This window comes from Engraulis encrasicolus, chromosome 21, assembly GCF_034702125.1.
Source record: "Engraulis encrasicolus isolate BLACKSEA-1 chromosome 21, IST_EnEncr_1.0, whole genome shotgun sequence".
Taxonomy (NCBI): domain Eukaryota; kingdom Metazoa; phylum Chordata; class Actinopteri; order Clupeiformes; family Engraulidae; genus Engraulis; species Engraulis encrasicolus.
In genome coordinates this window covers 4,807,709-4,834,510 of record NC_085877.1, presented here as the reverse complement: position 1 = coordinate 4,834,510, position 26,802 = coordinate 4,807,709, and the positions used below count along the sequence as shown (strand labels likewise).

General features: G+C 44.2%; 1 protein-coding gene across 3 annotated transcripts in view; it reads left to right on the top strand.

Moving 5' to 3' along the window:
* Positions 1–26,802, top strand: part of slf1 (SMC5-SMC6 complex localization factor 1) — a 53,146-nt gene that overhangs the window by 19,263 nt on the left and 7,081 nt on the right. For all 3 annotated transcript variants that reach the window (XM_063187289.1, XM_063187286.1, XM_063187287.1), the window contains exons 15-18: positions 886–1,010; positions 12,186–12,262; positions 16,936–17,028; positions 18,141–18,323. In XM_063187289.1, coding sequence (XP_063043359.1) covers positions 886–1,010; positions 12,186–12,262; positions 16,936–17,028; positions 18,141–18,323 — 478 coding nt within the window. The remainder of the gene's footprint in view (positions 1–885; positions 1,011–12,185; positions 12,263–16,935; positions 17,029–18,140; positions 18,324–26,802) is intronic.

Genomic DNA, 26,802 nt, shown 5'->3' with positions numbered 1-26,802 from the left:
GTCCAGTTTAACCAAGTTGATGGTGTGGGTAACACATTTTAGTGCCTTTGTACCATTTCATGCAATTCAGTAGATGTCTACAACTTGGGGCGTTCTAAAACTTTTGAACAGTAATGTAGGTTTAATGTACAGTATATTGAGAAGATACAAATGATATTATACACTATACAAATGTAAGCAATAAACAACACATAATACAAACACATACATTGTTTACAATCCAAGCATATGTCTGCTCAAGGGAATTTTTTGTAAATAATTTGGCATTTGTCAAAACAACACAGAATATTTGCTGTACTGTTTAGACGTCTGTGTAATACAAACAGATGTTTTGCCGTACGTGTAATTCTGACAGTTACTCGAAGCCTAGATTTATTCAGTTAAAGGTTAAGAAAAAAAAAATCATGGTTTGCATGACGGTGTCTCATCCAGTTCAGATTGAAACATCACTGTCTAACGTGAGCAGTATCCTATAGAACTCTCGCAGTCAGTGAAGAGCAGTTTAACAGGCAGTGAAGTGTCAGCCTCAAAATCCTAAGTGACTTGAACGAAGAGAACTCCATCATCTGACACTAGTTGTGGAAAAGGAAACGGATGATTTGTGTGGGTTTTTTTTTTCCTCGAGTCAAGAAACACCTGCTGCGACTCGGAGAAACGAAAGGATCCTGAAAGTATTGATCGGTTGTCCTACCAATAAAGAGGTCTCTTACACTGAGGTGATGGACAAGCAACCCCATGTCTGTCTCTCTCTGTTTCTCCTCACCCCCATCTGTCCGTTTCTCATTTCCGCGCCTCTCTCTCTCTCTCTCTCTCTCTCTCTCTCTCTCTCTCTCTCTCTCTCTCTCTCTCTCTCTCTCTCTCTCTCTCTCTGACTGTGTTTGTCAGGTGTCCACCTATGTGAAGGCCCTGGGGAGTCTGTGTGGACGGCGGCCTACAACTGACCCGTCACCGCCGCGGCCCCGAGCTGAACCCACCAGCGCCAGCTGTGCCAGCCAGAAGCCAGGCTCGGGGTAGGGTGCAGATACACACACACACACACACAGACACACACACACACACACACACACACACACACACACACACACACACACACACACACACTCACACACACGCACACACGTGCAGGGAGAGAGTGTGACCCAAGAGGCCGGCTGCCTGCCTGTCTGGCTGGCTGGGTTCCCGCCAGGGTAGATCAATACGAGAGAGAGAGAGAGAGAGAGAGATGGAGAGAGAGAGAGAGATGGAGAGAGAGAGAGATGGAGAGATGGAGACATAGAGAGAGATGGAGAGAGAGAGAGATGGAGAGATGGAGACATAGGGATGGGAGGGTGAGAGAGGGTCAGGAGCTCATCAGACAGACCGTGATGTTAGTTAGGCAGGGCCTCCATACCCGGTCAAGCTTGTGTGTGTGTGTGTGTGTGTGTTTACATGTTGGTGTGTTTATGTGCTGGTGAGTGTGTGTGTGTGAGGGTAAACAGCAGGCACACAGACAGGCGAGGCTCTGAGGGACATCCAACTCTAGGCCAAGCGCTTCACTCACTGACAGATCCCTCCAGTTGTGTGAAATATTTTCATCGACAGCAAGCAAAGCGAGCAAGTGGATGAAGCTGCTGTATCTCTTGCCTTGCTATATCTCTGGCTCTCTTGGTATGGTGATGAACTGCTGTTGTTGTTGTTGTTGTTGTTGTTGTTGTTGCTGAAATCTGTACATCAATACAGAAGAGGAGGGAAAATAGAGAATACAGTGTATATACTCAGGCATCTTTGGAAGCGAGTGACGGCAGAAAAAGAAGCCTTTGCCTCTTGCATTGTGTGATTTATTTATTTTTTGGTCAGTGAGACATTATTGCCAGGTTATGTTGTTGGTGTTGTGCTGGTCCTTAAAGGTGCACTGAGATATTTTTAGATTTGTATTTGTTTACAGAATTCATGCTGCCTATTCATGAATATTACCTTTTTTCAAATGCATTCCACCACCATCAAATTCTAAGTATTCATTATGGCTGGGAAAATTTCACTTTTCATGCATGGAAAAGGGGGATCTTCTCCATGTTCGTCATTTTTAACTTCCAGAAATAGGCATTTTTACAGTAGGTGCAAAACTTGCTCAGGGTTCCCACTGGTCATGGAATTCCTGGAATGGCATGGGAATTCTTTTTTTTGGTCATGAAAAAGTCATGGAATTTTATGTTTGGTATGTAGTGGGAACCCTGCGTGCTGTACTTTGGTCATACTAGTAAATATTAGTTTACTTTTTAGTTAGAATTAAAGAATCTTTGTATTCATGTAAAGATCAAAGACCAGCAACATAGTTGCAATAGGGTCATTTCACGTGAAATCAGACACTTTGGGACCCGACCGACCCGGATTTCGATCATACTTGGTGTGCCTTTTCAGTAGCAAGGTAGCACCCCAGAACTGCATTGGTTTGAATCTGACACTAATATTAAGGGAGAAACAGACTAGGAAAGGTTCACATGTGAGGGTAGGACACTATACATTCAGCCTTGAATATATCAGTCAGTGTTAGTCACAAAAAGATGCCTGTGGTGTTGTTTGAAAGCTCTTTTCTGGCTCTACATATTACACAATCACCTTGGAATACAACTACTCTCAGAATATGAATTATGATAAATTGAAAAATTAAAAATTGAATATCTAAAAATCTTATATTTTTAAAATGGCCAGTTCCTTGTCCAAACGTAGCCGGCAATGTCATGAGCAGCACCTTAAATGCTGGTGTTCGGTTTGTTATTCATTTCAGAGAGAATTTGACTCACAAATATGGCATCATACAGACCACTTACTAATAATATGGTAATACCATAGTAGCATCACATGACAAAACAAAAACAAAACAAAAATGGTCAGTGTCCATGGTCCCAGCAGGTTTCAGAAACTAAGGCAGATGTCCATTTATACATACCAAATGATGATATGTGAATGTTTGAACATTCCTTCTCTGTGTACCTGTGCCATCTTCCCTTTACCGTACTTTAAAGAGATAATCAATGGCTACACTCTCATTTTGTACTCTACCAGTGCATTTGAAGCAACAGCTGTGTCTTTTGTAGATAATGTATAAGTACGTCCCGTTGCAGTTACAGGTTCCACTACCAGAAGCACATCCTGATGATCCATGACAAGTCTGGTCTGGTCTGAAGGGAAAAGTGAAGGATGGAGATGGCCCATGAGGATGCAGGAAGTTCAGTTTCACCTCTCCAGTGCTCGGCATACATTCCTCAGCACATGCTAGCCACCAGTTGCCATCATATACAGCTACAACATACCCTTTGATGCTTGAAAATGTAACACATTCCTTTACTGATCTCACTCTTTCAACTCTGCCTTCTCTGAATGCTCAAAATGGCCTAACTTCCACTGTGTCCATTGACAATGGGCAGAAGCTGTGTAGTTTTTGGAGTACCTGGAATAGTTCTTGCAGATTCAAAAACCTTTTCAACAAGTTCTCAGCTTCATGATGGTACATATCTGTTGTGGCAAACTGGCAATGGATGTTCTTGACATTATCCTTGACAAATTCAAACAGTTGGTATGGCGTTACAATTTAATTGTCAATAGGACGTTGCAGACTTCCTGCACAATATAAGAACCTTAAAATTACAACAAATTTGTGCCACCACGAGGCAGATTTTCACATACCTGCAGAGTGGCACTTTTTTGCCACATCACATGGCAAAGGTCCATGTGATGGCGTTGGAGGGACAGTTAAATGGCTTGCTGCACGAGCAAGTCTGCAACGTCCTATTGACAATTAAATTATAACGCCATAACCAACTGTTTGAATTTGTCAAGGATAATGTCAAGAACATCCATTGCCAGTTTGCCACAACAGAGATGTACCATCATGAAGCTGAGAACCTGTTGAAAAGGTTTGAATCTGCAAGAACTATTCCAGGTACTCAAAAACTACACAGCTTCTGCCCATTGTCAATAGACACAGTGGAAGTTAGGCCATTTTGAGCATTCAGAGAAGGCAGAGTTGAAAGAGTGAGCTCAGTAAAGGAATGTGTTACATTTTCAAGCATCAAAGGGTATGTTGTAGCTGTATATGATGGCAACTGGTGGCTAGCATGTGCTGAGGAATGTATGCCGAGCACTGGAGAGGTGAAACTGAACTTCCTGCATCCTCATGGGCCATCTCCATCCTTCACTTTTCCCTTCAGACCAGATAGACTGTCATGGATCATCAGGATGTGCTTCTGGTAGTGGAACCTGTAACTGCAACGGGACGTACTTATACATTATCTACAAAAGACACAGCTGCTGCTTCAAATGCACTGGTAGAGTACAAAATGAGAGTGTAGCCATTGATTATCTCTTTAAAGTACGGTAAAGGGAAGATGGCACAGGTACACAGAGAAGGAATGTTCAAACATTCACATATCATCATTTGGTGTGTATAAATGGACATCTGCCTTAGTTTCTGAAACCTGGGACCATGGACACTGACCATTTTTGTTTTGTTTTTGTTTTGTCATGTGATGCTACTATGGTATTACCATATTATTAGTAAGTGGTCTGTATGATGCCATATTTGTGAGTCAACTTCTCTCTGAAATGAATAACAAACCGAACACCAGCATTTAAGGTGCTGCTCATGACATTGCCGGCTACGTTTGGACAAGGAACTGGCCATTTTAAAATATAAGTTTTTTAGATATTCAATTTTAAATTTTTCAATTTATCATAATTCATATTCTGAGAGTAGTTGTATTCCAAGGTGATTGTACTATGTAGAGCCAGAAAAGAGCTTTCAAACAACACCACAGGTATCTTTTTGTGACTAACACTGACTGATATATTCAAGGCTGAATGTATAGTGTCCTACCCTCACATGTGAACCTTTCCTAGTCTGTTTCTCCCTTAATATTAGTGTCAGATTCAAACCAATGCAGTTCTGGGGTGCTACCTTGCTACTGAAAAGGCACACCAAGTATGATTGAAATCCGGGTCGGTCGGGTCCCAAAGTGTCTGATTTCACGTGAAATGACCCAATACTTACTCTGGCCACCATCCTAGACAGTGCACCTTTAACACATTGACTACCAGCAGTGTTTTCAGAATCATGTCGTAGACTCCCTGCTTTCTAAACCATTTTTAGGTGTCACAGCATATTGTGTGATAGGGCCACAGAGCGTGACAACAGCGTGTCTATATGTGCTTTCATTGCCGAGCTATTGTGAGCTAAACCAAGGCCGGTATCGGCCAAAATCAACATGGAATGGAGATATTGAGGCTTTTATGAATGATGCGCCGTTTCAGAATCTTGTGCTTTTTCACGGGGTCCAGTATGAAATTGGTTCACTAGACACGACTCTCCTGCTCTGCCACCTCCCCCTGCAATTGTATCAACCAATCAAACGCATTTTCGCCTCCAGAAGTATACGTTACTTCCTTGTGCAGTCCAATTTCCTGCGCAACTAATCTTTGCACACACGTGAAACAGGTCTTAGTCATACGCAGTAGTCAAAACATATCCACAAACACGTCCCTAAAGGCATTAATTGCAACATCAGCAACAAAATCCGTTAATCGGATGCGTTAATGTCTCCGATCCTTGAGTGGGAAACAGCTGTTGTGCTGTGCCATGCATCCATGCATGCTACTGTTTACATAGCAATGCTAGCTTCACCGACAGTAGCAGCCAGCTTCTCCTGTTCACTGCAGCGTCAATTTCATCACGGGGGTAATAAAAGAACAGAATGAAGAATCCAACTTATCTGGTTGCCGATCAAATCCGAGGTAAGGGTAATAATCCAATCACAGTTCACAATGTGAAGGATCTGACCAAGGTTGTTTGCATTATCCCCCAGAAGGTGTGCTGGACTCGAAAGTGTGGACTCGAAAGTGTTGTCTTCTGTAGCCTAATTATTGTGTGAAGCATACTATAAAGTGCCATAGAGTGGACGCTGACTGTAGCCTACTGTAGCACTAAGTGAACAACATACAAACTTGTGTTTAAAAAGATGGGAGCATCGCAGACACTTGTACACAGGTGCAAGGTGTACACAGAGAGGGGGCGGTGCCGTCACCAACGCAGGGGAACAGTTCCGGACAGTAGCTTACAGTTATCAAAAATATTCTTGGGTTGGCGCCGATCCTGGCGTTGTGATTAAAATGTCCAGATGATGACACAAGCTTATGACAGCCATCTATGTCTGTTATACTTATCACAGAGCTCCCAAAATCACACATAATAAGCATTGAATTGTCTAGTTATGAAAAATATAGTAAAAACTCAAAAACGGGTTTTCCCGTTTTGGGTGCCAACGCATGAGAAGTAACAAGTCCGACAGGCGGACAACAGATGCGTCCGTCTATGCCCGTTCTGAACCTTTTTTGCCCAAACGCCCCCTTGGCCTCCTCATAACCTGTCAAGGCAATTTATCAATAAGCCTACCATGTACTGTATAAGCCTGGATTTGAAAAAGTACCATAGGATTTCAACAGTGTTGGGCAATTTACTGAAAAACTGTAATGCATTGCTGATTACATGTTACTGTCTTTTCAAAATAATCCCTTACACTAGCCTACATTTAGCAATGTGGGGACCTAAGGCGAATTTAGCTAGGGGGGCCATCGGTCCATCCCATATCACATTTTTTTTAACATAAAATCTCTATTTTTGTTAGGCTATTTTTTTTTTTTTTAAATTCCTTTTTTTTTTTTTTTTTTTTTTTTTTAATTACAAACATAAAAAACAGGCAAACATTACATCCCTTTCTGGACAGATTTCAATGAATAGACTATTTGCAATTTTGCATAGGCCTACATTAAATAAACTAAAATGTGAAATTCTCTTTTCACTTTAATATGAGAGCAGTGATGTCCCCCCCTCACTGAAGTGTTATTTCATGTGTGAGCATGATGCTGTCACCTATTTGAAGTGACGTTGATGTTGGATTTCATGGAATACTTTTAAATGCCGCTTTGGGAAGAAAACAGAGTAGGCGACAGGTGAACTGTATTTCTGTCAAAACAGTGGTTTGCAGGCGTTTGCGTTTTCACGTGGATATTGTCTTCGTGGACCGTAACAGACAAACCGTAAGTTCCATAAACTAATCAATGAGACATTGGCTACGTGTACATGATGTTTTTAAGTCCGATTTAATAAATGCGATTTAAATAGATCGGATTAAGAGTTATTTTGCGATGTGTATACATGGCACTTTCACTTAAATGCGATTAAACGTCTGGGGAAAATAAAGCATTGCGATTGGACTGAGGACGCACGTGCTGAGCGAGCCAAATAAGGCACGGGGGCGTGGTTCAATGCCACCGAGATGCAGGTCATCTTCCCCACGAAAATCGTTGCCTCAGGCGGACTGAAATCACAACATTTCCCCCTTTCTCCCTGGATCATTTACAATGCTACATTAGCTACCCTGTTAGCATAGAAAAACGAGTGGTCAAATGGTAATGTGGAGTAACTTTGTTGTGCTTCATTACTTCGTGGGGCACTTTTACATCAATATATGGAAGCCACAACATTTATAGTCGCTTAGGGACTTTAAATTAAGCAAAACTTTCATGTGAAAATCAACAGGAAGTGCCGCCATGTTTTTCTCACTGGCAAAGAGCACGGTTGGTTTGCACGCATGAGCTCCAGGCCAAAACTGAGCGACTGCCACCTTGTGGACACAAGAGGGAATCACAGGAGGGAATCACAATTCAGAAACGCATCACGGGAGGGAAACACATCACGGGAGGGCGGACGGACGGACGGAGGGACGGACGGACGGACACCAAAGCCTCTTATAGAGATGCGTGGGACGCATCTAAAAACGGGTTTTCCAGTGATTTGGTAGTCAATGTGTTAAGTGGCTTGATGGCTCAGCCACAGCAGTGGAATCGTAGACAAATAGAATCCTTGCTTGCCTTATTGCCTTGCTTGCCTCACTCAATGACAGTGGCAGTGTGACTTTCATGCTGCCTCAGAAGAAATTCTGCCACTGTCATTGTTTTTTATTTCTTTTTTTTGTATTTTTTTCTTTATTAAGGCTTAAAAGATACATACATCACAGGATATTATTCATACTTCTCTCCTTTCAGTGTTTTTTATTGTTTTTAATTCACTTTGTCATTTTTCTGGGGGTGCAGTCCACAGTTACTGCAGTGCAATGACTCTAAATCAACATGTTGTAAATAGTGCAGGGCAGCTGTGGGCTAATGGTTAGGCACTTGGTTAGAAGGTTGCAGGTTTGAATCCCAAACCACTATGAAGAATGTGGGCGCTCTGCAGTACCATCAATGGGCTGAAGTGTCCTTGAGCCTCATCTTGCTCCAGGGGTTGTAACCAATACCCTGCACCTAAAAAATGCAAGTTGCTTTGGATAAAAACGTAAGCTAAGTGTAATTTAATATTGTTTCTTAGCCCCCATAACATCAAAAGGTCCTTCATTGTTTGCACTCATGCTCATCTGTGCTGTGTCCTAGAAGGGAATCCCTCAAAGATTATATTGGATTTCTCTGCAGTATGTCTGCTGTTCTTAAGCATCTATTGTATTGTATTGTGTTGTATTGTGTTGTATTGGTTTGCTTGTTGTGGTGACTTAAGAGGAGCCTGGGCCTCCGTTTCCATGAACAAAACCCATCAGTAATGAAAGCGGAAAAGTGTTTTTTTTCTCCCTCTCTCTCTCTTTCTCTCCCAAAGCTTCATCCCTCTGAAGTACGTTGGGACGCGCTCACAGGAGCCTCCCAGAAGCTGTCACTCCCATCTAGCAGGCCCGCAACATGCCTTCTCCCAGCTAATGCAAAGTGTAGTGCACGTTTGTTTGAACGCATGCGTTTACGCGTTTGTTTAATGCACTACAAAGCTGAGCGCTACCTTGCTTCTTAGCAGGCCAATTACGGAGAAGGGGCATGTCTATCTATTCCTCCTTCTTTTCCTTTTTTTTCTTTTCTCTCTCTCTCTCTCTCTCTCTCTCTCTCTCTCTCTCTCTCTCTCTCTCTCTCTCTCTCTCTCTCTCTCTCTCTCTCTCGTGCCTGCCTGCTCCTCATGCTCCATCCCTCAGGCTGTCAGAGAGCCCAGCTGACAGCCGCTAGCTATTAGCATGCCAGGCCGAGCAGGCAAGTCCTATTCAATTATTTATTTACGTGTAAGCCATCTCATTGCCCCCGCTGGCAATGCAGCAATGGATGATGACAGAGTGTGTGTTGGTGTCCTAAGCATCTCACCCGTTTCGTTTCGCGCTTTTTAGCACACACTGAACGGCTGTACGCTTCTCGCTGATTGATAAGGAGCTGTTTGGTAAGAAATCGCTGCAAGGAGCGGAGCGTTGGGCAAGCCAGTCAGTTCATTGATTGTACAGCATTCGATATCGCTTCATCATTCTCTCACCCCCCCCCTTGATAATTCTCTCTTGGCTGGAAAAGTACCAGAGTTTTGGGGTTGAGGCGTGAGAAATCTCAGCTTCTTCACAGTTCATTCATACTGTGGATTGCATAGTGTTTGCTCATAGAAAGAAAAGAAAACATTCATGTTAGTTATGAATTTTACCAGATTTAAACTGTATAATAAGAGTTAATGCCCCAGTAATATTTTTACACTACCTTAAATGTCTGCATTTTATTGACAACTACACTGCTGCGGTATTGTCGCTTACAATAACTCCAAGTGAGAAGGAGCACATGTAGTGTATTCAGTGTACAATGTATTGATACAGGCCCCGATAAAAAGGCTGTTTTATCCACACTGTGCCACACTGGCCAACACAACACAGCAGCGGTCCCCCCGTGTCCTCCTTCCCAGTGTGGGATCTAGATTAGCAGAGACGGGCTGCACAATTGCCCCTCTTCACCTCTCTCTCTCGCTCTCTCTCTCCCAGCACGACAGCCAGTCAGGCCGCTATACACTGCAGAGGCAGGACTCTGTCTGTCTGGGTTGGCCAGGAGTAGCATCAGGGCTGTGGGAGCTGCTGTCTCCCGCCATGAGCCTCTTCTCCCTCTCTATCCACCTATCTAGTTATCACTTTCTCTCTTTTTCTTTTTCTCTCGCTTTCTCTTTCGTACTTTCTCTTTCTCTTGTGCTCTCTCTCTCTCTCCTTTTCTCCCTATCTCTTTTTGCTCTCTACCTGCTTCTATCTACCCATCTACCTCTGTCTCTTACTCACTCGATCTCTATCACACTCTCTCTTTTAACTCTCTCTCTCTTTTTCTCACTATCTCTCTTGTGCTGTCTCTCCTGTACGCTCTCTCTCTCTCTCTCTCTTTCTTTCTTTCTTTCTTTCTTTCTTTCTTTCTTTCTTTCTTTCTTTATTTCTCTCTCTCTCTCTCTCTCTCTCTCTCTCTCTCTCTCTCTCTCTCTCTCTCTCTCTCTCTCTCTCTCTCTCTCTCCCCCCATTTCTGTCTTTATCTGGGTCCACCCTCCTCTCTTCATCTCTCTCTATCTCTCTGGATTGTTGTATGTGCTGTGAGGGGAGATTGGACAGGGCAAACTGCTCCATCTTGTCCTGCTGTCTGCCACTGATGTGTCCTCACTCCCTCACTCTTCCCTATCTATCTATCTGTCTTCTGATAGCCTCCACTTCCACCAGCCAGTAGGCTACACTTCTATAAGCCACCAGGGTTCATCTGCACAGTAACATGAGGGTCATTTCACGTGAAATCAGACGCTTTGGGACCCGACCGATCCAGATTTCAATCATACTTGGTGTGCCTTTTTAGTAGCAAGGTAGCACCCCAGAACTGCATTGGTTTGAATCTGACACTAATATTAAGGGAGAAACAGACTAGGAATTTATACACACCAAATGATGATATGTGAATGTTTGAACGAATGTTTGAGANGGCAGAGTTGAAAGAGTGAGCTCAGTAAAGGAATGAGTTACATTTTCAAGCATCAAAGGGTATGTTGTAGCTGTATATGATGGCAACTGGTGGCTAGCATGTGTTGAGAAATGTATGCCGAGCACTGGAGAGGTGAAACTGAACTTCCTGCATCCTCATGGACCATCTCCATCCTTCACTTTTCCCTTCAGACCAGATAGACTTGTCATGGATCATCAGGATGTGCTTCTGGTAGTGGAACCTGTAACTGCAACGGGACGTACTTATACATTATCTACAAAAGACACAGCTGCTGCTTCAAATGCACTGGTAGAGTACAAAATGAGAGTGTAGCCATTGATTATCTCTTTAAAGTACGGTAAAGGGAAGATGACACAGGTACACAGAGAAGGAATGTTCAAACATTCACATATCATCATTTGGTGTGTATAAATGGACATCTGCCTTAGTTTCTGAAACCTGGGACCATGGAAACTGACCATTTTTCTTTTTTTTCTTTTTTTTGTCATGTGATGCTACTATGGTATTACCATATTATTAGTAAGTGGTCTGTATGATGCCATATTTGTGAGTCAAATTCTCTCTGAAATGAATAAAGAACCGAACACCAGCATTTGAGGTGTTGCTAATGACATTGCCGGCTACGTTTGGACAAGGAACTGGCCATTTTAAAATATAGTTTTTTTAGATATTCCATTTTTAATTTTTCAATTTATCATAATTCATATTCTGAGAGTTGTTGTATTCCAAGCTGATTGTGTAATATGTAGAGCCAGAAAAGAGCTTTCAAACAATACCACAGGCATCTTTTTGTGACTAACACTGACTGATATATTCAAGGCTGAATGTATAGTGTCCTACCCTCACATGTGAACCTTTCCTAGTCTGTTTCTCCCTTAATATTAGTGTCAGATTCAAACCAATGCAGTTCTGGGGTGCTACCTTGCTACTAAAAAGGCACACCAAGTATGATTGAAATCCGGGTCGGTCGGGTCCCAAAGTGTCTGATTTCACGTGAAATGACCCATGACCCTAATTTGTATTGCGTGTCATTTTTTGGGACAAAGGTAATTATGACACCATTGTGTTCAGGTCCAGGTTCAAAATTACATTTCCCAGATATGTTATTTAGATATACTGTATACAGTGCAAATAAAGGATAAATGAAAAAAATGAAATAATGCAATAATCCAAATGTGTATTTGTATTGCTGTTATTGTAGTTGAGCAATACTGTAATAATCATAGTCTGACTGCAGTATCAAATGTTCTATTGGTGTGTGGATGTGCGCGTGTGTGTGCATTTGTATGTTTGTGGTGTGTGTGGTGTGCTATGAGTTTTTCATAACTGAGTGTCTTTTGTGTGTTATGTAGGTCAAAAGGAAGTGAGTGTGTGGATGGGCCAGGAAAAGAGAATATCCCACGTGGTCTCAACCGAGTCAATGCAGCAGGTGAGGATAACACACACACACACACACACAAACACACACACACACACACACACACACACACACACACACACACACACACACACACACACACACACACACACACACACACACACACACACACACACACACACACACACACACACACACACACACACACACACACACACAGACACACATGGTGGGTAAGGATTAGCACTTAAAATGTAACACAGGATCTGTGTACCTGCTCAAATCAAGTCACTAATGTTGACAAAATTACACACCTTCAAAAATTCAAAATTTTGCTCACCAATATGCCAAGGATTTCCTCTTGGTTTGTGCCGTGTCATGTTTTTACCTCTCCCAAATATCATTCAAGAACTTTTTTTTCCAATTGTAAACTATCCCACAGTACCAAACAATCAAAACCAACAAACAAGGGAGAGAGGATGACTAAGTTATTTGTTTCAGAATCAGAGTTCAGAAAAGGTGCTATTTATTTATTTTTTTAAGAGAGAGAATATTAAACAAATGCATGCTATGGCCATGCAGACTGTGTAAACGAAACTGCAGTCGTGCCGTTTCCTCCTCCTCCATGTTGTCTTCTCTGCCGTCTAGGATCCCATCGCGTATGTCGCAGTAGAAGTGTAGCACGTCTCGTTTCATTTAGAGGGTCAAAAACGTAGGCGCGTCGGCGTCTTAAGTAACTCTGGGCGCTTCTTGTCATTGAAATTCCTCGCACAGTGTTTGCTTACATTCCCCCGTGAGTAGTGCATCCTTCTCTATCTACCAACCCCCCCTCTCCATATCCACCCCCACCTCCACCAACAACAAAAAAAGAAAAAAAAATAGCTCGAATCAAAACAAAAAAAGAAACGCAAACACACCAATAACACAAACACCACTGTCGTCAGATCCCCAGTTTACGAATATTAAACAGGACCAATTAGGATTCTACAGAGCAGAGCGAGGGAAACCACGTTGATATAAACGTGTGTGTGTGTGTGTGTGTGTGTGTGTGTGTGTGTGTGTGTGTGTGTGTGTGTGTGTGTGTGTGTGTGTGTGTGTGTGTGTGTGTGTGTGTGTGTGTGTGTGTGTGTGTGTGTGTGTGTGTGTGTGTGTGTGTGTGTGTGTGTGTGTGTGTTGCGCAGGCGGTGTGGTGTGTGCGCTGCCGCAATTAGGCACACAGCACTCGCCATGAACCCGCTGCGGTGTCAAGACTCATCCTCTCCCCTGCACCTGATCAGACAGAGGCCCTGCACCAGAGCCGGGGTCGAGAGAGAGAGAGAGAGAGAGAGAGAGAGAGAGAGAGAGAGAGACAGAGAGAGAGAGCGAGAGAGAGAGACAGAGAGAGACAGAGAGAGAGAGAGAGAGAGAGAGAGAGAGAGAGAGAGAGAGAGAGAGAGAGAGAGCAGCAGAGAGAGAGAGAGAGAGAGAGAGAGAGAGAGCAGCAGAAAGAGAGAGAGAGAGAGAGAGAGAGCAGCAGAAAGAGAGAGAGAGAGAGAGAGCAGCAGAAAGAGAGTGTGAGTGTGTGAAAGAGAGGGAGAGAGATGGGGTTCGCTAGGGCAGACAGGCCTTGGAAATTTTCGATAGAGCAAAGGAGTGAGGGGGAGAAATGGAGAGGGAGGGAGAGAGGGAGGAGGAGATGCAGAGGAGAGCAAGGGAAGAGAGACTCGGCTCTGCTGTGCTCTGCTCTGTAGTTATTTATTTCTTTTCTCTCTCTCTCTCTCTCTCTCTCTCTCTCTCTCTCTCTCTCTCTCTCTCTCTCTCTCTCTCTCTCTCTCTCGCCCATACGTGCTCCCTGTACTGATGCTGCTCCCGCCATTAATTTTTTATGATACTTCCACACAGACTTGGGCAATATAAATTCTAATCTCCTTTCACCCTCACACACTGTGCGCTGCCTGGATTGGATGCTGTGTGTGTGTGTGTGTGTGTGTGTGTGTGTGTGTGTGTGTGTGTGTGTGTGTGTGTGTGTGTGTGTGTGTGTGTGTGTGTGTGTGTGTGTGTGTGTGTGTGTGTGTGTGTGTGTGTGTGTGTGTGTGTGTGTGTGTGTGTGTGTGTGTGTGTATTTGTGCGCACTTGTGTGCGCTTGTTTGTGTGTGACTTTATGCAGTAGATATTTTATGCCTTGTTTTTGTGTTGTGTTTGGTGGTTTTGGAGTGTGTCAGAGTGCTGTGTTGTTGTGGCAGTCTCCTTGTCATTTTGCTAAGTGCAGGCAGGCAGCGTAGTGCGCTACAATTCTGACAGAGCCTGCAGTCACCAAGGTCAAGTCTTGTACGCTACATGCAGCAGCATTTCCACGTTTCCATTTTTTACCGCAGTGCATCACAAATTTCCAAGCAGTACTGAAAAATAAAAAACGAAAGCGATGTGAGATTCAGGATTGAGTTTTTTGGAACGTGTGAGAAAACCTCTTGGTCAGTGTAGCTGGTGCCTCTAGTCCAGTGGTTTTCAACCTTTTTTGAACAAACGTCCCCTCGACCTCATCATAAGCCTCCCTACGCCCCCCTGACCTCATCATAAGCCTGCCAACACCCCCCTTAGTATTGAAAAATAAAATAGTCTAAGGCCCCCGAATGGGAACTAAGCCCCTCCCCCCACTCAGCTGTATCCTTCTCAACGCCCCTCTAGGACTTCCAAACGCCCTCTGGGGGGCGTTATGGCGCCCCTGTTGAGAAACGCTACTGTAGTCCAAATGACCCTACAGGGCCAGTGGTGTCAATGTCAAAAATGTCACCACCTCTGGCCAGCGAGTGGCTAGCAAGGCAGGCTGGGATGCAGGGAAAAGAGCAGCCGACCCCCCCATACATACATCCATCCAACTCTCCTATGGCGGAGCCGAGCAGAGTGGTGCCGCGCCAGGAGGGAATTTATAGAAAAGGACAGGAGGGATTTATCCGTTCCGTGTCTGTAAATGCTGAGCATGCAATTACCCCTATAATGGCGACGTTGTGTCCAAATTGGAGGCATTAAAGTGATTTAACAGCGCCTAGATTGGGCCTGGCATTTGCAAGGATGTGTACACACTGGGAGTTGTGGAATGTTTAATCACTCGTTTTTTAGAGCCTATTACCAGGAAAGGAGTGCAGGAGTGAGTGGAGAGGGGGAAGAAAATGAAAAAAAAGAAAGGAAAGAAAAAAGGCCGGGCCATAGAATGCCGCCGACATGCCAGACTGCCTAACAACTCATTAAAGTTACACTCTTTTCATTTGCCTCTGTGTAGTTATTTATTTTGAAGGTAATTCTTCCTCCATATTGCGCCTTAAATTGGCCTCCAAGAGTGCGCCCGGTTTCTCTGCTGTAGAGATGTTAATTGTCCCGAACATATTTTGACGTCTTGTGAACTTGGGTGATTTTCTCTCTTTTTTTGACGTCTTCTGCAGAATAAATCGATTGTGATGAGGTTGCTGCTGTAATAAAAAATGATGAGTCATCCTTCGCTTACTTGTAGCTCTGAATCATAAATAAAGAGCATGATAAATAATAAACGCGGCATCAATTACCAGAGTGATGTCTGTTGGTTGAGTCGATACCTTAATTGGTTAATGGAATACTCCCATGGCCGTAAGGTCTAGGTCTGTTTGCAGACTGTTAGGGCCTTGACGTCCCTCATTCAGGTTGGTGCTTCTTGGATGCTGACAGCAATTGTGGCTCTCCTCTTTCTCTTTTCATGTTCCCTGGAAGTATCCCCTTTACTTCCGCTGATTCTTCTATTTCCGTTTTTCATCTCTCTCTCTCTCTCTCTCTCTCTCTCTCTCTCTCTCTCTCTCTCGCTCTCTCTCTTTCTCCCTGTCTGCCTCACACTATTTTTTTTTTATCAAGCCAACCAAACCCCTGCACAGCGCGGCTTCCTGGGGAGCGCCAGTAAAGCGTTTATTAGTGGCTTTGCAGCGCCTGTATTATTCTGGCAAGCACACAGCCACTCAGGCTTAGCCTTTAACTTTTCCCCCTTTTAAGTGCCGTCACACATGAAGAGAGGAGCCGAGCAAGTGCTGTTAAATATTCTTCTGGTTTTCCAGCTTCATATCAAGAGACGATACAGAGCAAGCAGGAGAAGGCACTGGGAGGAAGTGGCCAGCATTCGGGGGGCCGGCGATGGGGCAAGCACCCCAGAGGGGTGACCACATGTGCGGGGGGGGGCTTCACGTGGCATCCAGTGGGTCCAGTAGGGCAGTATTAAACCTTTGATGTGAAGGGTCCTTTTTTAATGGGGCCTTTGTGTAAGGGCTGTGTACCAGAACTGCCCACCCCACCTCCCCCATCTGAATCCCCCATCCGAACCCCCAGCTGTGGGACAATACAGGGACAGGAAGGCGCTTCCTTTATTTTGCCCACTTTTTTTGGCACCGCCACAAGCAGAGATCTGTTCAGTCTGAGTGAATCAGAAAATGGGGGACCAAGGGGCGGCATGCTTTTCGCTTTTCTCATCTTTTCCAAATTGCCATGTCATGATGTTGGGGAAGTCTTGTGGTCCGTGTTCCATGATTTGGCTCTTTGTTTTGCTTCTGTTAAAACAGTGTTGTGTCATGCTATTGGTGCTCTACCATAAGGGGGGACAATGCGAAGGACACACCCTAATTTTGTCTCTCCCTTCCTTGTTTGGTCTGGTCTGCCTTCTCGCTCGCCGTCTTCCTCCTGCCTCTCCCCTCCATTGCTCTCCTTCCTCTCCCACCATTCTCCACATGCTGCAGGAGAGACGCTCCTCCATCGCGCCTGCAAGAGAGACCAGGTGGAGACGCTTCTTCACATCCTCGCCCAGCCCGGCACAGACGTCAACGTGAAAGGTAAGTCGTCGTTTCTACACCTCCGCCCTTTTCACTTCATTCGCTCCTTTGCCTCTTTCACAGTGTTTCTGCGAGACAACAAAAAAAAGATGCGAGGATAGGCAGATTCAATCGCAAAGCCTTTTTTTTCATTATTTGTGGGTGTAGGATATGTGTGTCTGCGTCATCAGTGTAACCTTTAGATAAAAATGCAAAGGGTGTGTCTTGAAGACACGAAAGAGGGAAGGACGAGGGCGGCAGGGAGGTCGCGCGAAAATAAGAAAGATGCAATTGTGCTTTTTAGGTCGCAAAATGGTTGTGACCTTCCAAGTGTATGACAATGACTCTCTTTTGGGGTCTCTCTTGCGCCTTTTTATGTGTGTCCTATTAAGCGTTCGCCCCTGAAATCACTTTTGCAAATTATTACAGCACAATCTTGTTTGGAATATTTTGTAGATTGAATGGCAAACAATACATGCAAGGACATAACAGCTTAGCATTTGTTATTTCCGTTGTAGTGTGTTTTCGCTGCGACCAAAGCAAGCCATATTTGTCACTGAATGGAAGGTTCGTCCATATTAAGTTGGAATATTTTCAACAATATTATCTTTTTTAAATTGAGGGTTTTGCTTATCGACAACTTAAAAACACGATGTCCTTCTGTAAAAACATGGACAGTGTTCGGGGAACGATCCGATGCACACACAGTATTGTCATAAAACTCCTGATTGTAACTGTAACTGTATTTCAACAGATAATCTGGATTTGAGCGTATCAGTTATCATCGGAAAGATGTATTGTGGAAATGTTCTGTAGCGCTTCAACATCAAGGTCTGCACAAAAAAATCTTGAGATTCTTTTGTTATGACTCGGACTACAAATTTTGTCATCTCAATGTTAACCATAATGAATCGCTATTAGCCAATACCACAAGGGCAGGACTGTAGTGTGCACATAGAGTACAACATAGAGTACAACTACCGGTATGTAGCATTTCTAAACACAGTGATATCAAACAATCTCTCTTTCTCTCTCTCTCTCTTTCTTTCTCTCTTTCTTTCTCTCTCTCTCTCTCTCTCTCTCTCTCTCTCTCTCTCTCTCTCTCTCTCTCTCTCTCTCTCTCCTCCCATCAGACCATGCGGGCTGGACGCCGCTGCATGAGGCCTGTAACCATGGCAGCAGCCTGTGTGTGCGAGCACTGCTGGAGCACAGCCCCACGCTGCAGCTGGCCAGCCAGGTGGGCGGAGTCAGCCCGCTGCACGACGCGCTGCTCAACGGACACGTGCCCATCGCCAAGATGCTGCTGCAGTATGGAGGTGAGAGCATAATCTGACATTACACTACATTACACTACATAACATTAAATTACATTACACTACATTATATTGCATTACATTACACAACATTACATTATAGTACATTACACTACATAGCATTAAATTACATTACACTACATTACATTACACTCAGGACTCTAAATTAACTTTTTCCACCACCAGCCAATTTGGCTAGTAGACATTTTTTCTTACTAGCCAAATGGAAGGTCAACTAGCCATTTTTTTCTCACCAAAATAAACCATGCGTTAATTATGTTGCTTTTAATTATTTTATTAAACTAGGCTATGTCCTCAACACAGATAAACAATATAAATATTATACTCAATATTATTTTTCATTCCATTTCCATATACTGCACAGACAGCCAAACACTAGCCTATTACCTCACACACCATCACCCAAACCTCATATAGGCCTACAACTCACACAAACATAGCATGCCTTCAACACTAATGTCACACACATACCAGACTTTCAACATACACTATAAACACACACACAACCAAACACTGCAAAACCACATATCCCCTACACAGCATCACTTCACACACAGTGGGCCAAATACCATGGACAATGCACAGAAGACAGGTGAAGGGGAAAAGAGATGAAGGGAGGAGAAGGAGACGGAGAGGAGGACAGGAGACACCCGCGCGCGCACACACACACACACACACACACACACACACACACACAGTGCGTGAATGATGTCTGCATTGTGTGTTTATGCTGCTGCTGCGTGACACCTTCAAGTTCCTCCAGGTCAAATTAATATTAGCTTTACTTACGATGCGCTTGGAATGACAATTACCGTTACGCTATGTCAACTAGATATCCAATAACACCACGGACACCATGCTTACTTTGTTACTTTCTTCGCTAGTTTTTGTTATCTTTTTTTCACTTACTCGTATATCCATGTCAAACTCGTGCAGGGTCTTTGCGATGGCGTGGGCGTTATTAGGAAACGACAACTCCATCGTTTGTAGTTGCGAGGACCTCGCAAATATCAGACGGCTTCTGACGGCAACGACACTGTTTTGACAATCAGCTGTCCTGTCCCTCCACTCCTCACGCCGTTTTCGCTCCACCAATTCTCTATTTCACCGTCACAACAGTTACTCTGCTATTACTTGCATTCATCGACACATAACCGTGCTTTAACCACTGCCACATTATTTTTCATCTGACCAAAACCTACAAAACCAAAGTAATCCGCGCTAGTCCGCTCATTCAACACTAGTTCCAGCGCGCGGGTATCAAACACGCAGCCAATGGATGTGAGGCTGCCTTATTGTGATTAACGGTCAGCCAATGGGTGTGGGCTACATCATGACGGTAGGACTAATGTTCATGGGTAATGTAGGCGACGTTTTAACGTTCATCAGACGGCAGCTACAGATCTGTGCGGGCAGCTGTTAAACGTTCAGTCGGGCGCGCGCTACCGGCCAATTTGGCTAGTAGATGATTTTTTCTACCAGCCAAAATGAATTTTCACCCGCATTTGGCGTGTTGGCGTGCGTTAATTTAGAGCCCTGATTACACTACATTGCATTATAGTACATTACACTTACATCACTACATTGTATTAGCTGCACGTGCCCATTGCCAAGATTCTGCTGCCGTGCGGAGGTCAGAAGCCATATATACATTACATTACATTACATTGCATTTAGTCACCAACTCTAACAATTGCCATTAGTGCCCATCGTCAAGATGTTGCTGATGTTGGAGATCAGGACCACCAGACTCAAAATGGTACATTACTTTACATTACATTATATATGTGCATTATACACATTAGCTACCAACTTCTTCACCATTTGGACGCCTGCCCATCGGCAAGATGCGGCTACAGTATGGACGTGAGTGTTGCATTCCTGATAAAGCTCTCGGTACGTTTGCTGCGAGCTGCAAATTACGCGCGTCACCGTGAGCAACCGACTGCACATGCTTGCTTTAAACCCAGTAGAGCAACATGCAAAATACTGGCGGTGTCATCCAGGGGGCAGAGAGAACAGCATTGTGATCCGGAAATTGGGAATACAGACTAAACAAAACATAAAGAAGGACTCCCGGGCAAGGAGACGATACTGCTACTACTTCTACATTTGCACGTCCAAGTGCAACGGAGAAGTATGATCGCAAATTGAATGTTTATAATTTCGGACAAGCTCGAGACTCTCTTGAAAAGTTGCCGCCATCATCGTTTTCTCCAGAAGCACTGGCATGGAACTGTGCAGTCTTTCTTACTATCGCCCCGAGCGAGTTTGAAGATATTGCACCTAACGCACGCGTTTGGTTGCAGTATCTAACGCACGTAAAATGGACATGAACTGCGCAAGTTAACGAGCTCATGCACGAATCGTGCCTCCGCACGTGTATCATACAGCATGCATATCGAGGGCCTAAACATCTTACTTGGGTTGTAGTCTTAATGCGATGCTCTGTGATTTTTGACATGGGACCCTATTTCCTAGTTAGTCAGAGTCTTGTAGACATGTGGGGATACTTTTTTTGATATTCCAAGCAGTCCTTGTAATTCCAGAGGTCGCTGCAGCTAGGCTAGCAGGTGAACTAGTTTTTGGTAGCCTCACTAAAATGGCATTATGCCCAGCCCACAAAGCACAACAATGACATCAATTATTATGCCAGACTCTTGATGTAAGTGTCAGTGTTGACAGAATACAGATTGAAATGAAACTAACCTTGTATGGAAAGAATTGTCGCATGTTGAGGGACTATTTCTCTCAGCAGCAGCATAATTTTACCTTGCTCTAGTCTAGTCGGCTGTAATGTAACTAGCTCAAGTCAACAGGGACTTGCCAGAGACTTGTAGTAGCTTCACTGCCTTTCAGTCGATGGATTAAAAACCAACAAAGTCGTAACATGGTCAATCATTGTGCATAATACCACAGTGGGTATACAAATACCAATTCCAACCATAACCCTCCTATCAGTGGTGTAGTCTACTTTTTTATAGTGGGTATACTGTATATTTGAGCATTTTTTGAAGTGGGTATACTGTATATATTTGTGCTATTCAAAACAATGAATCAATCAATTTTAAGTGGGTATACTGAAATCCCTGAAATTTAGAAGTGGGTATACTCCGTATACCCGCGTTCTACGTAGACTACACCACTGCCTCCTAGATGGAACTGAAAAGTTTTCACCACTTTCCACCAGAAGATCCTGAAAGAATGGACTTCACCAAGCTGTCAGAAAGAAAGTTCACTGCTGCTGCTGCTCAGATATAAATACAAGGTTAGTTTATCAATAAAATCATGAGACCGACACAGGCATTCGTATCGACAGTCTAGCATAGTTAATTAATTTGCTTCTGGCGCTTTGTGGACTGAGTATAATACTGTTTTAGTGAGAGGCTACCAAAAAGTAATTCACGTGTGCTTTCACTTTAAATTGCCTGTTTTTTGTTGGTTTTTTTAATGTGAAAAAATGGTGATGACATTTTTGCACCCCTACCTGCAGCCATCATTTTGTTAATAAAATGAGGACTCCAGGCTCTTCTGTTAGATGACCTGCAGGTTAACTCAACCTGGTTTACTACTGAATCAGCTTCATAGTATACCGTCAGATCAAAATACTTAACATTGCATTACGATACATTACACTTAGCCACAGACTTCCTAAACATTGGGACACATGCCCATTGCCAAGATACTCCTACAATAAGGATGTAAGTATACAACAGACTCCTGATAAATATACACACATAACATTACACACGTCCCGATTAAAACATATACACATTCAGACTGTTACAGTACCGTTACAAACCATGCTATCCAATCGCTAAGATGCTGCTTCAATATGGAGGTGAAGACCACCGGAGTCCTGATAAAAGCATACACACTCTCTGGTCAAAACGTATACTCAAAAGTTCAAAATTACACGTTCCTGACTACTGCAGGACCAGCTATACAATTTAACACAAAAGAATCCTCCGCACTCTGTCCGATTTGACAGATTTTATTCACAGCAAATATGCTTCACCTCCAGTGTCATTAGGTTTGCTCTGGCAAAAGATTCTGGTCACTCTGTATGAAGTTTTGCATACATGTGGATAGTAACCTACACAAAGACAGGACATCACTGTGAAACATAGAGACACAGAGACTTGCTCTCTCAATATGACTACGAGTATAAAGTATACACACAGGCACACATATACAAACCCCTACAGTACACACACACACACACACACACACACACGCACACACACACACACACACACACACACACACACACACACACACACACACACACACACACACACACACACACACACACACACACACACACACGCACACACGCACGTGTGCACACACTCACCAAGTTCATGTTACAACGTAGCACAGTCCCATGTATTCATACTACCATGCTCCCATGCACTCTGACTGACCCGCATTTCCCATCATTAAGATGCTGGTGCTGCTATAGGGCGCTGGCAGTCCACACTGCTCTCATTTATGCACTCGCACACATTTATAATAGATCAGCCGCACTGCCATGACAACATAAAATATGTTCATATAATATACGTTCTTATACACAGATTCATATTCTTTCTTTCTTTCTTTCTTTCTTTCTTTCTTTCTTTCTTTCTTTCTTTCTTTCTTTCTTTCTTCGTCTCTCTCTCCCTCTCTCCCAACCCCCCTCTCTCTCCCTCTCTCTCCCTTTCTCTCTCTCTCTCCCCCTCTCTCTCTCTCTCTCTCTCTCTCTCTCTCTCTCTCTCTCTCTCTCTCTCTCTCTCTCTCTCTCTCTCTCTCTCTCTCTCTCTCTCTCTCTCTCTCTCTCTCTTTTTTTTCTCTCTCTCTCTCTCTCTCTCTCTCTCTCTCTCTCTCTCTCTCTCTCTTTTTCTCTCTCTCTCTCTCTCTCTCTCTCTCTCTCTCTCTCTCTCTCTCTCTCCGCCTCCCCCCCACACATACACAGTTTTATCTGCAAGCTTTTCTCCTATCCAGATTCACACTGCCTTACAAATACTTCTATAGTGGCTTCAACAAGGTCACAAATATAATACAGTACCTCCATAAACTTGGAAAAAACCTTTCAGAAAGCCAAGGTTGCCTTCTTTACAAATCATTCTGAAGCGGGAGACAGGCCGAGGGCCGGCGTTGCTTTTGCTTTGCTGTAAACTTGTCGTCAGGAGTGGCTTGGCAGGTGCTGTGAACAGGAGGCTCCCTGCCGCAGGGCCGTCCACAGTTAACAAATCCCCCTCTAAACTCTGAACTCCCAGCCGTGTGTAACTGTTCAGCCTGCGTATCGAGCTAGGTCATCTCCGGCGGTGGTGGTGGTGGTAGTGGAGTGGAGAGCAGCACGTAGATGGGGCTGAGTGGGCAGGTACTGAACATGCTGGAGTTCTGGGCAGGCGAAGCGAGGCGAGGGAAGGCAAGGCAGACCGGGGCGAGCTGTTTGAATTTCAAAGCAGCGCTTGTCACCTGCGCTTATCCTCTCTCTCTCCCCCCACCTTGCTACTTTGATCTACTCAAAGGCCAACAGGATAGATCATCCATAATGTACACTCCAGACATAAGCAGATCCACAATGCACTGCGGTATACCTCCCTCCGCACAGCACAGCCCCCCTCTGCTAGAGGTTTGTGGGTTTACCCCATCTCTCTCTCCCTCTCTCTCTGAATGTTTTGTTTGGAGACGGTGCATCACCTTGGAGTTAAGGTTTGTTTATTGAGATGAGGGGGGGGGAGAGACCACACAAATAAAGGTAACAGACCACAGGCGGTGGAGAAATAACATTGTTGATGTTCCCAGAGGTGGATTTTTGTTGTTGTTTGCATGGTGTGTTAATGATTCAGTAGGAGCTCTGTAACATAGTTTGATAGCCTGAGGTAGGCCTCTGCATCACCAAGCATGCACTTCGCCTGCTGATAACTCATTCATCCTCTTCTCCATTCTTTTTGAAGAACTCCAGCTTGTTGGACTCTCATGTGCTGTATAACATGAACGTGGTTATTCCCTGTTGTTTTCAGGGAGTTAGGGGCCTGGTGCGCCTTTCCTGTTTTTGGGCCTGTCAATATTGAAACACTAGAGTCACATCTGAAGTTGAACATGTTGGTTTCTCGCTAGGTGAAAGGGCCCATGCGGGTCTCTGGCTGTAGTGCCTGTGTTGTTGTTGCTCAGTAGTTGGACTGTTTTTGGTGCCAGCAGCACAGAGAGAACCTCTCGCTTTCATGAGTTTTTGGACTCATGCAGTGCCACCTTTTTTTGTTTGAATTGTGTTTTGTTTTTGTTTGGTTTTTGAGTGTGTGTGTGTGTGTGCGTTTTTCTGGCCATGTGAATTTCTGAACGCTGAATTTTGTCCCCCTGCCATGAGGATTCAAGCGCACGGGGGAGGAGGATGTGTGTTTACATCACTCAAGACGAGGCAGCTATCCCGATAGGTGCCTTGTGAAGTCTGGCACGCGGGCGTCTTCATTTTTTTCTTTCGGCAGGTGGAAAAGGATGAGGACGAGGAGGACTAGTGACAGCGGAAGTGTTCTTCCCGGCGTGCGCGCGCGTGTGTTTGGCAGGAGAGGAGGCCATTTGCCTCCCACCCACCCACTTGCTGACTCGCTTTGCTACACTTTGAAGTTGAGCGCTGGCGTGTGTCACATTCGCAGGGTGGGGTAACACGTAGTCGTTTTTGGCGATGTTAGCACAAAAAAAATGCAGGCAGGAGGAGGCAGATGCTACAACTCCTCCTGATTTTGGGGATTTTTTTTCTCTTGCTCTTGCTACCAGGTGCACCCCAATATTCGACTCACACAGCCAATTTGCCTCATTTCCAATTCAGTTTGAGTCATCAAAAAAGGGATTGTGAGAGGCATTATAATAAAACATCCTTCATTGAGACATACACCCCATTTTGCTTTTAAAAGTAGACAAGTGCCGTCTCTGCCTGATTTTTATCGGTGGTGACACGTGGTTGGTGTTATTATTATTTACAATATAATTGCCCGGCAATATCTAATTGTGGTGCAATGAACTGGAGCCTACCGTAGTAACTCTTGTGGAGTAGGTTGTGTTTCGTTTAAGTGGCACAGGTCGGGCACGTTGTTTCGGTTTATGGTTCCTCGCCTCACTCTTGGAGGGAGGAATGAGCTGGGCGCTTGATGCTGACTTAGCAGGAGCTATAAAAGAAGAACATCTCAATCAGAGCTCGGAGATCAGGCACCCTCCCTCTTGAAACAGGAGATACTGATGGAGGCTGAGAGAGGGAGGATCAGACATTTCACCTCACACAAAGCGTTTGGATGCCCTCCATAGTCTAGTCTTGTACTAAAGAGTCTATTATTTGAGGGCAGCCTAATGATTGGGCAGGTTTTCTGGATCAGAAGGTTGCAGGTGTGAATCCCTTCCTTACCAGATGGAAGAGTATGTGTTCCTACGCCTTTGTCCAGGGAGGAAGTGCAAGCCACCTAACCCCACATGGCTCCAGGCACTGTAAGCAATACCCTGTACATAGAAAAACTTTACGGGGCTTTGGATTAAGGCATCAATGAAGTGTGATGTAATCTAACTTAATATTATATTGTTAGGGTGCTGTAGCAAAATCCTGTATTATTTGCGTTGATACTATGTAAGTGGCTTTGATGGTGGCGTCTGAAGCGCAGGCGTCCCAACCTCCGTTGGCTGGGAAAGTGTGCCGCAGCCCTGGGCAGAGCGATCTTAAGCTCCAGTGGTCCCCTCTCCTCCTCCAGGCTGCTCCGAGTTGAGAAAGCTGACATTCTAATCAAGGCACTCAACGATTTTCTTAGAGACTCTGTGCCCCAGTCTTGCTTTTGCCGTCTGCCTTTGCCATCTCATTTTTCTTATGCCAACCACCTATCTGTCTCTGTCCCCAGCAGAGCAGCAGACACCTTTTTAAGCTCCAGTGAAGTGAGGAACAGTTTTGGCTTGATGGCAAGGCAAACATATTGGTAGTGTGTGTATCTTAAGGATGCAACAAAGCCCCTAAAGTCGGTTTTAATGTGTTGGAGGGCTTTGCATTTTGGCAGCTGGTGTTTGGAATGACACAGGTGCCTCCTCAGAGCGTTGAACTGGCATCCCTACTGCCATTTAAAGTGTCACTTCTATTTTATTTCAATGAGCCCCAAATATGACTCTTTCTTTGTTATTGTGAACTTGAGGATGATATCTTGACTGTCCTTTCCCTCGGTTTATTGATGCATTTTGCAGTTTTTGAAATGAGATGGGACAATGGGGGCATTGCCATGTTATTGTGGGCTGATTGGTTAGTTTCTGATGGGATTGTGTGTGTTGGCAGGATGGGTTTTGATGGGATCTATATCTGAACTGCTGTTGAATCTTGAAATTTGGAATTTGAATGAGGTCTACAAGGCAGTGCCACCTCTTCCTCCTCCTGTACCGCAAACACACTTCACACTTCACTGTTCTCACTGAATGTCTTGGGCTTTGTGAAGTGGGTTTGAAGGCCGTG